Here is an 11199-nt window from a genome sequence, read left to right as displayed (position 1 = left end):
GTCCAAGAGTTGACCTGTTCTTGAACCTGATTTTCAACAAGTAGGATATAAGGAAAATATTGCAAATAAATCCCATCTGAATTTCATCACTCGCGTTATATTTCAAACTTTACTTTTAGTACACTTTCAATGTTTAGTAACTTATCTTATTTCCTTACATCGGTATTTTTGTATCATTGTTATATTTGAGTGATAAGTAAAATAAAAAAAATAAAAATTAATAAAATAAAATGATCAATGGTCATACAGACAAGGAACTTTATGTTTTTAGAACAGTGTGTATATATGAGCCCCGAATACCTATTTGTGTTAGCACCATCCTGTAGTCTTTAAGTTTCAATTAGATAAGGATTTAAGCGATGATTGGCAGGAATGGGAATGTACCGGTTATCCCCATGTCGTCACAAACCGTGGCAAACCGGTCAGACTGAAGGTAGAGGACGCGGCAAGGCAGTGGAAGTGGAAGTGGCGGTGGCAGTGGCAGTGGCTGTGAACAAGAGGAAGCAGCAGCACAGCACAAGTAAGTGGATAGCCAAGGCCTTTTAGATTGCTTTACCTGAAGGTGAAATACTAATATTATTAGTTATGTACAGATTGCAAATGTGACCATTTTGCATTCAACACACTGTAGATGGATTATTTGTTTATGGTTCAGGCAAATTCGTTCACTTGAACATTAATATTTAGTTATCTTTGTTTCTGTATAATATTAATTTTACCTGTAAACAAAAAATGTTATTGGAATTGATATTATCTATTACAGGAATAAGTTAACAAACAAAGGTATGATTTGGTTTAATAAACTACTAATCAAATGCCCTACTAGACACAATCAATTAAAATAAAATATACCACACAAACTAAAGATATAAAACCAAAACTATTACTATGCAGCAAACTTTATAGAATACATATTGATGTTACTTATCAATAGAAGATTCTTTTAATATTTTCCATCCCTCAATTGTTTTAGTTAGATTAATGCAGAGTATACTATTACTAGTACAAAACATGTATTTTCAATAAGAAAATTATACATAGGAAAAGAATAAGATATGTAGTAGAAATATAAATGTTATTTACTTTATTCTTTTTGCACTTTTTCCCCATTCAGAAAACGTAGCTGTATTTGTGATCATCACTTACTTCATTTCATTAAGTCAAAATGTGTATGCTTTTTAATTGATAAAATGAATATTAAAAAAATAATAATGCAACCACGGTTTGAAACACACTTGAGTTCATTTCAATACTGGCAATTAGTTTTCACCAATACAAAATTGGGTTATAAATTAGCATAAGTCCAAAAAACAAATAACATATAAACTGCTTATATTTAACTATCCAATACTATTTTACCATAGTATTTATACAGAAAGACCATCATAAAAAATACTTAACAAATATAGATTTGATTAGTCAATTTAAAATAATATACTTCATATCGAGTGTAAATTTCCCAAATCCTGATTTGAAGCAAAAAACATCTGTTAGAAACTCTATCTGTTTTTCCTAATCCATTATATATCTTGTATTACATAAACAAGTATAATGATTGTCCTCAAATTAGAATTTTGGTTTTCAGTAGAAGTTTACATATGTTATTATCCATCAATAGTACATTTCATGAAACAGACATCTAGTACCTTTGTTTAAGTGTTTATTCAATAAAATATCCAAAATAATATTTTGTCAAAAAACAAAAGAATTTCTTAAAACACACTAAAATAATTTTAAACATCAACTATTGATGGTCCTAGAGATATAACAAAATGCACAATTTGTATCCCTAAAAATGTTTGTTTGAATTAAAACAAATGAGTTATAATTTCAAATAAAAAAATGTAATTGTAACAAAATCATACATGATAATAATTTACTGATTTTAATGAAAGCTGGCATGTAAATCTAATTAATTTATGAATACCTCCAAAGGATATTTATAATTTTTTAACCACTATACATCTAGATAATCTTAAATATACACCAATGTGAATCTGCTGATGGATTTCATTAATATGATTTTTTAATATGACATAAACCAAGTAACTATACATTTTTTTGTAAAATATATTTAGTTTTGACTGTGTAATCATGAATTTGAACCATGGGAATCTAAATTATTAAGGTACTCTTTGGAGTCAGGAAATTTTTAAATACATAAGTTATGTAAAAGAAGGAAATTTGTGCCAAATTTTCACACAAAAAATATTTATTGGCTGAGCTTTAGTGAAGCCTATCACTTGAGGGGCTGAAAATCACCTGTCTTTCTGTCTTCACAGCACATTTTGAGAACAAACTGACCTATAGTCATGAATTATTGCATGAAACTTCATTTCTATTCAAGCAACGCCAAGTTCAATGGTAGAGCATGTCAGATTTGGCTGGGCTTCATTGAATAGCAAATATTTTTACATTGGTCTTATGAGTAACCATGATAAAAATGAAAAAATTATAAAATAAATACATTTTTAAACAAACTGAGTGTGCAATCATATGACATTTAAAATGTTGAAATGTCATATGTAGCATAACTATTTACAAGATATCTAAAGAACAATTTAATCTGTTGATTTTAAAATGTAATATGAGACTTCATCTCTGCATAAACAATAATAAGTTCTAAAATGGTATAGATCCGTCCATGGAGTTTGGCTTGGTGTCATAGAAGCTTATCACTCAATATGTTGGCACAGTTTCTCTAATGACTGTAGAGAGATGTAAAATTCTTTTCTGTATGATTGTTTGTCTGCAGGACATCTAAGAAATGAAATGAAATTAACTGTAAATATGAAATTTTGCATGCAACCTAGTGAATCCTGTTTCATAATATGTAGTGTACAAGGCAGGTAGCTTATACTGCTGCCTTGTATATTCTTAACTCACATCCTGTAATAACCAATTATTATTCAATCACTGTTGATGTTCTTTAAGTCTTCAGTTTTTATGAATGTAGTTCCCTAAAAGAGTTAGCTCCCCACACCTTTAATACAGTTAAGAACATGACAGACATTGTTTTCCTTTACATAACGTTAGAGCAATAATGGGAAGGGTTGATTCAGTGTGAATGTTACATTCAGCTCCATTTCACCTTCCACTAAGTGCAGCATCTGAAGTGTGCAGTGATGTGACAGAGTTGACTCCTGGAATCTGCAGTCAACATCCATATAAAGAGATCCAAAACAGTCGGCAACGAAGAAGCTCAAAATGAAACTACACAGTTTCAGCATCAGAGACACCTATACTACAAACAAATGTGATCTAGAAGAAGTGGTGTTCTCATTATCCCATAAAGTGCACAATTGAGTGCTATTTGAGAAGATTCCAAATCACGGTGGAGCAACTGAGTTTTCAACACATAACGTAGAGCAATGGTGTGAAGGGTTGATTCAGTATGAACATAACATTTGTATTGCTTTTCTTATTACTATTATTTCATAATTCAGTTTTGATTGGAGTAATAAAGTTTTGTAATAATGTTACTTCATTTTTATGTTATATTTCCAAATGTGTAGTAATAGAGATGTTTGGTTTCCCTCAGATGGTACTATCACTGCTGGTGATCACTATAAGCCTATTGGCTCTGGGGAGAGGCTACCCTGCAGACAAGGACTCTGACACAAGACTAGGAATAGACCGGCCCAGTACACAGGAACCCCCTCAGGTGTCTGAGTGTGGCCTTGATCAACTGTTAGGTAAGTTTTCACTGCTCAGTTGTTATTAATATATTGCATCACTAGCCTCAAAAGTGTGAAGTTTTTTCTGCAAAAATCAAAGCTGAGAATGGAAATTCGATCAAGTTCCATAACAGCATTTTTTTGGGATGAGTTTTGGAAGATATTTAACTCTATTACCAATTTTGTTTTATTTTTACTATAAAGGAATATAAGACTGGTACTACTGTTTTTAACTAAACAATTTATAATGTATTCTCTGTATAAATCAAGAGATGATGCATGTATAAAATAAACTATTATGATGACATATCAAACAAGAGATTCTATACAAGGTGTTCGAAAAGTCTGGTTACGGCTTAATATTTTACAAACCATAGCAGATAACATCTATAAACTTTGCACAGTGTCATATGGCTATGTAAACTATTTTTCCTTGCTATTACCATGATATGCCAACCATGGGGGGACGGCCCACAGAGGAAAACATGGAAATCTTAAATGAAAGCATGGGTCGAGTGATACCTCATTTGAAAGAGCTCACTTAGTTGAGTTGAATGCCGCAAACCGCATCTTAAAAGGTTTATCCAATCAGAAATGGCGGGTTGTTTTAGGTACACATTGTGAAGTACATTATGCGCTGCCATTTCTGACTGGATCGTCGTATTCTGATGCGGTAGGCGGCGTTTCACTCTACTAACCGATGTGTTTTCACTGACTGGAAGGAATAAAATGCTTTTTATTTTTAATATTTTCGTAAACAATGTTTTATTAAAATTGTAATTCTCTTTAATATATTTCATTTTAAAATGTAATTTCCATAAGTCATAAATCATTAAAAACATGACAACACCTATAATTCATACCTATCATTCATTGTTCTTTATCTAAAGCCACTTTAATTTCGTTCTGGTTCCAAAATAACTCATTTTAAAATTTTAAAAGGCTATGTTTCCTCATGATACAAATGTTTTTCTGCCTATAGGAAAGCTATCTTATTATTTCTGTGACTTTGTAATAAAAAAATGTATCCAACCAAACACTTATTGCACCACCAATTTCAGATCAGAAATTCTGAGATAAATGAGTCTAGTTGTTCAAGTTGCTGAGTGATCCATTTTATTTAAAGATTCTGCTTTATCTTTGTAACTGTACTCCTCAGGTGAGGTATTCGGTAGCAGCTCTGGTGGCACTGGGTGTGGAAACTCTCCACCCCCTGATGTCAATAACGGAGGAAATTATAATCCTGATGTCCACAACGGGGGAAACAACCCAGATCCCAACTACACGCAGCAGCCAGTACCAAACCAGCAAGAACCCTATAACCCCAACCCCCAGCCAAACCCCTCTGATTGTACTTGTGTCCAATACTACCTCTGCAATGATAACAACACAATAAATGAAGACGGTGTGGGACTCATTGATATCAGGTAAGGTAATAATTTTCTCAAGTCAATAAACCAATGATCTATTTTCAAAATAAATTTATTTTCAACGGTATAATTTGTTATTTTTAACAAATTTTTATCTAAGGTTAAAAGATGACGAGTGTGACAACTACCTCGAGAAGTGCTGTGGAGGACAAAACATCCGACCTCCTGACAACCCAGTGACACCAAAGCCACATACAAGGCCAGCCGGTGGTACATGCGGCAACCGAAACTTCGAGGGAATCGGTTTCCGGATCACGGGTGACAACGATAATGAGGCTCAGTACGGGGAATTCCCTTGGATGGTAGCAGTGGTGCGCCCAGACAGAACCCTGAGCAACAGTGGCAAGACTGTCAGTGTCTACCAGTGTGGTGGCTCACTGATACACCCTCAGGTGGTGCTCTCTGGGGCACATTGTGTGAGAGGGTGAGTTTTCTAAAGTTCAAAGTCTCTTGAATACCAACCATGGAACATTCGTTCCCATTTTATTCTATACATTCTCTCTGTAATTACAGGAAGGATAACCTGGTGGTACGAGCAGGCGAGTGGGATACCCAGACCAAGAACGAGTTGTATCCCACACAAGATGTGAAGGTGCGAGAAGTGATTATTCATGAACAGTTCAACAATGGATCCCTAGCCAACGACCCAGCCCTACTGATACTGGAGAGGCCGGTGGACATGTCTGTTGAGAATGTTGGTCTTATCTGTCTCCCTGGAGCCAACGAGAACATGGATGGTAGAAACTGTGTTGCCAGTGGCTGGGGCAAGGATTTATTTGGTAAAAAATAATTCATTTGTTCTCTTTTTAATATTTAGCCTTAAAGCTAGTAATTTCCAGCCTACTCTTCCTATGCCGAATGGAATAATCTATTCATCCCTAATATCTGTGTGTGTTCGCTATGCTAACTAAAGCCAACTACAAAAGAAGTCTGATTATACAGGTTCTGATTATCTGAACTACATAATTAACTGTGGCTGCTAAAACAATTAATGACCACTTAGGAAGCATTTACAAAATTACGCTGATGACAGGTTATTTGTTTATGTGTGACAGTAAGGAAAATAGCAGTGCCACGTTGTTTTCATGTGTCTACTGGCTATTGTTATTTCAAACAATAACAGTAAAGGGTTAGAACTGTTATGACTCAGTGCCTATTAGTTGCAGCTGGTAGTAAGTTACATTTCACTGTAGTCTACTGTCAGCAGATTCATTTATATCAGTCTGTGTTTTGCAGGAGAAAACAGTTTTTCAGTTTTTTAAGTGTGTGTTTGCTTATTTGTTTTATATTACTGTCATTATCCATAGTATTATTGATTGGTGATGAGTGGTTAGCTTAAATGTGTCGTTTTTACTTTAAAAATAAGTTTAAAGTGATTCAGAGACTGCATGGTGGGAAGAGTATAAGGCAGTTATAGCTGAGTTGGGTGTGGGGGGAGTGACTTACTATTGGTGGCTTCAGAATAACATTGCTACAAAGAAAAGAGACATGAGCTTACAGTAAAAATTTGGTTAGGGCCTTTTTTGGCAAGTACTGCAGTAAGATTTTGTATGATTTGTATTGTATGTCATGCGATAATTTATTGTACAAACTATTTTTATTAGTCAACCAGAAAGCATGAGCAATTTACCGAGGTTTCTTTAAACAAATCTACCTTCTGTTATTATATACTAAATGCCCTTAAAGTTATTAGGGAACCTCTTAAAGTCTAAATAAATTTGTCCATTAAAACCCCTATGTAACAGAGAGGAGTGGCCTGACATTATCGCAGAGTTACTGTACTTTATATAACTTTTTACAGAAAATACTAGAAAAATGTGAAATACAGATTTTGAAAGCATCTTAAACCTAAAAATGTAGCAAACATAAGACTTATGCAAAAATGTAAAGAGTCTTCAGTGCTGATTCTGATGAGATCTTAAATACTATAAAACTTATTTAAATCATGTATAAATAAATTTAAGAATGTACTGGATTTATCAAATCCTATCTTCACATGTTTGTTCACAGATAAAACAAGATTACTGTACAATGTTACTCATTTATTGCTTGTTTGTATCTCCTTTCAAGCATAATCTACTTCATTATTACTACATTTTCTTAATAACAACGAAACATTCAGCTGTAAAATTAAGCATATATTTTATAATGTAAACTTGATTAACTGGCTTTATTGTTTTAGTAAATAAACTGTATACATTTATTTAAAAATTAAATTAAAAATAGAAAACTGAGCAAGAAAGAAAGTTTTACATTCCCTAATGTGTATTGAGGTGTAATCTAAATGTATGTATAATTTCATATATGTATGTACACTGGTTCTAGGTTAACATGGATGTATTTTTATAATTGCGTGATGAATTATTATTACTTATTGTTGCTACTACCATTCTGTACTTATTATCTGTTCGCAGGTAAGGAAGGCAAATACCAGGTGATTTTGAAACGAGTAGATGTTCCGACTGTGCCGAGACTTCCTTGTTTGGAAGCATTACGGAAGACTCGACTGGGTCAAAGATTTAAACTGCATGAGAGCTTCATCTGTGCAGGTGGTCAACCTGGCAAGGATACCTGCAAGGTTGGTATGAATGTAAAATGAGATTGTGAAAAGTTCCTAGACTAGGGTTTAATTTCATAACTGTCAATCCTGTGCATATACTACGATCGTCTTGACTTGAAACCAAAACCTCTAGGAGTTCATATGCATTTAGTCACTATCTTCTCAGTAGATATTACGTTTAGTAAATATTGTATTTCTACTAGCTACAATAGGTAAATGATTTACTATTTATTGAGTTACAGTTTTATTGAACCAGTACACTGGAACACTGTAATAAAAATACATTTTATTACCTTTTATTACTTGTTTTGCAGCTATGGAACACATTGTTACAAACTTATGCACTATAATTAATGAGTATTTATTTATCCATGGACCAACAGAAATTCTTTTAAACCAAATACATTTATAATGCATTACAACCAATGTACTCGGAATACTTTCAAATACCCAATAATTAATATTACCTATATTTTTCACATTTGTCTTTCATTTCTATAATTATTATATTTTTAAATATTTTTTTAACATTCATGATTGTAAACTATCAATAAATTAAAAAATAAAATTAGTAAACGCTATAATAAAAATCTGGTTTTTCTGCACTGAGTGATATATCAATTGAATAAATACGACATTTTCCACACTGCCATCTTGAAAGTTGAGAATAAAATTATTTACTCACAGCTTAGTGCACTATTTAAAATGGGTTATCTATAAATCAAATCATTCCACTAACATTGCCAGATTTTCTTGTTACCTGAGAAAAAATAACGTAGCCAGGAAAAATTATGCGAGAATCAAGACAACTGATATTTTCCCCAAGTGGACAGAAAGTAAGAAATAATTTTGTTCCTTAAAAAGTTCTTGACCTCTATCTGTGTTGAGAACGATCTTTCAGTAGTATATGTCAGTAATACTGAAATATTTCAATAATAATAATTGTTTACTAAAAAAAGTTATTGAACCAATTAGAACACTTGGGGTGTCCCTTGAGCCCTCTTACTGGCTATGTCCTTGCTGAGAAAAGTTGGTGAGTGTAATTGTAACACTGATCTCAATGTTTACTGTATGTTCAAGGTCAACAGTATAGACACTGAGATACCAAGTGTCAAAGTTCCTTAATTCATATTCTGAATTTACAACAAACAGCAGACTTGAGGCACCAACTTTATTGACTGAGATATTCTAAACTTAAATACCTTGCTGTTGGACAGGGTGATGGTGGCAGTCCTCTGGTGTGTCCCAGCAGAAACAACCCCAACGTGTACGTGCAGGCTGGAATCGTAGCTTGGGGCATTGACTGTGGCACTGAGACTCCAGGTGTCTATGTTAACGTCCCTTACTTCATTGACTGGATTAACAACAAGCTCCAGGCTCAGGGCATTTACCTTGACTCCTATTAACTCACCTGCCCTAATCTTGCAAAAATAAATTTTTGACTATGTGACTTGAAAAATGCTGTCCCAATATGAGTCAGCCATGCTACTACCAAAACAAACCAATCCTACCAATGCTGTAATTTTATGAGAGTGACTAAAGGTGTCATATTGAGTGAATAATGTGAAACTCGAGAAATATTTCAATAAATTTTAATTTATATTAGTTTATTTATTTTTACCTACAACACGTCAATTCTGTCATGTTCATTGCAGAACACTTCATACATGTATTAGGCAAAAAAAAGGAGAAACAGATTAATACTGTGTTATATTAACATTTTTGAGGTGCTTAGTTCATGTCTGAAAGTATTTTAGAGCGTGTTTATTTTATTTCTGCAACAATCGATAGTAAAGTTATAGGTTAAAAATTTGTAAACATTTTTTGCAAAGAATTTTTGCTCAAGTATTGTAAAATAGGAAATGGAGAATTTCTCCCATCATGTAATTTTTCCTTCTCAAGTCCTTGAACATATTTGACCAATTTAACACCTCTGTTATTAAATTCTGCTTAAAAACTAAAAGTTACTGAGGCAAATATATATCAACAATAAACCCCGGTCCATGCTGGATCGCTGTAACGTATCCCGGTGCATCATCCATCCTGGACATTTTTGGTGCATTCCTCTTCTGAAACTGAACATTTTAGAGCCAGAATACAACATTGAGCAGTTAATTTGATTTCAATAATGTCTCATATAATAGCATAGTTAACAACGTCTTGAGTAAACAAAACAATAATTGAAATTAATTTAATTCAATCTGAAACATTCTAAGAAGAGGTTTTTAGTCGATATGGCTGACCAGGCGGGTTGAGTGTAGGAACTATAGGCAATATCAGCTGTCAGCATAATACTGAACAGTCTATGATTCTTCCAGTGCCCACGCAGCACGCCCATGCGATTCAACTGAAGAAGAATTCAAAATAAAGATCTTTGAATTTCAATAAATAAAGATTACAAATTGTGGATAGAGCATTCCAAACAATGGAAAGCCGTTTTATACAGCACAAATCACTCTATTTGGATCTGCCCTGTTTTGACCTAAAACGATTGAAATCACAAGAACCTCATTCTCCTAAGGCATTGAAGAAAATAAAATTACTCTTGAACATTAGCAAACACGCATTAATATTGTATTCCGAAGTCACCTGAACAGAATAGGTATTCCAGTTCAGGAAACACTGTGCAGGAAATGTGGCGAGGCTGACGAAACAGCCAAGCACGTCATATTTGAATGTCCGGCATTACAGAGCAAACGCTGAAGATCCCTAGGTGTTCTTATGCATACGGAAGAGGGGTTGGAACAGGAAAGCATTGTTCAGAAGATCTCATGGTTTTGTAAAGGCCTGGGATTTGATACAGCTTAAACCTGGGAGAGGGTGCACAATAAGCCGGATGGCTGAGAGGCAACTACCAGGCCTAGAAAACCTGGCCCTCTGTTACAAAAAAAAAAAAAAAAAAAAAAAAAAAAAAACACGCATTAGCTCCCAATAGACTACTCCTACCTGATCCCCCGAGTATCAGCTTAGATTCAAGAATGTTTTTCTTTGCATTCAATGTTGATGCCTGCCCCGATCTTCCCCATGATTATTTTGCTTGGAATTATCGTAATGAATCCACTTTCATCTCCAGTCACTATGTGATGTAAAAGTCCTTTCCTTTTTTACCTTTGGAGCAGCTGTTCACAGGTAAAAACTCGCCTTTCAACATCTCTTGGCTTCAACTTGTGTGGTACCAAATTTCCTTGTTTCTGTATCATGCCCATATCTTTTAGACGTACCAAAATGGTTTGCTAAGTTACTCCCAATGTTTCCGCATGTGTTTGAGAAGAATCTTCTTCTCATACGTTCTCCAATTCTTCATCTTTAAAAGTTTCTGTTTTTCCTTGACGTTCTGTATCCTCCATGTCAAAATTGTCATCCTTGAACCATCTAAACCAAATCTCGCTCTTGCCACTCTGTGTCCCTTTACAGATACCCAACATGGGCCTGAATAAACTGATAAAGTATTGAAGGACCAGACAGAACATAACAAAGGGCTCTGTCTGATCTATAATAATGGAAACATGACTATGTTAGGATTGCAGTTGTT

The 11199-nt window shown here is 34.0% G+C and overlaps 1 protein-coding gene across 1 annotated transcript; it reads left to right on the top strand.

Annotated features, from left to right (window-relative positions):
• Nucleotides 1-364: 364 nt before the first annotated feature.
• On the top strand, nt 365-9269 carry LOC124374890 (phenoloxidase-activating factor 2-like). The gene is made up of 7 exons (XM_046833034.1): nt 365-520; nt 3542-3695; nt 4837-5104; nt 5208-5531; nt 5621-5886; nt 7522-7685; nt 8885-9269. Exons 2-7 carry the CDS (start codon nt 3542-3544, stop codon nt 9071-9073), a joined length of 1365 nt encoding a protein of 454 aa, XP_046688990.1. The 5' UTR covers nt 365-520; the 3' UTR covers nt 9074-9269.
• The last annotated feature ends 1930 nt before the right edge of the window (nt 9270-11199 follow it).

Source organism: Homalodisca vitripennis, chromosome 1 (assembly GCF_021130785.1).
Source record: "Homalodisca vitripennis isolate AUS2020 chromosome 1, UT_GWSS_2.1, whole genome shotgun sequence".
In the NCBI taxonomy this organism is placed as follows: domain Eukaryota; kingdom Metazoa; phylum Arthropoda; class Insecta; order Hemiptera; family Cicadellidae; genus Homalodisca; species Homalodisca vitripennis.
This window is presented reverse-complemented; position numbering and strand designations above follow the sequence as displayed.

Coding starts and splice junctions, on each gene's coding strand:
- LOC124374890 (XM_046833034.1), top strand. CDS start 3,542: ATGGTACTATCACTGCTGGTGATCACTATAAGCCTATTGGCTCTGGGG. Junction 3,696..4,836: donor TGGCCTTGATCAACTGTTAG/GTAAGTTTTCAC, acceptor TGTACTCCTCAG/GTGAGGTATTCGGTAGCAGC. Junction 5,532..5,620: donor GGGGCACATTGTGTGAGAGG/GTGAGTTTTCTA, acceptor CTGTAATTACAG/GAAGGATAACCTGGTGGTAC.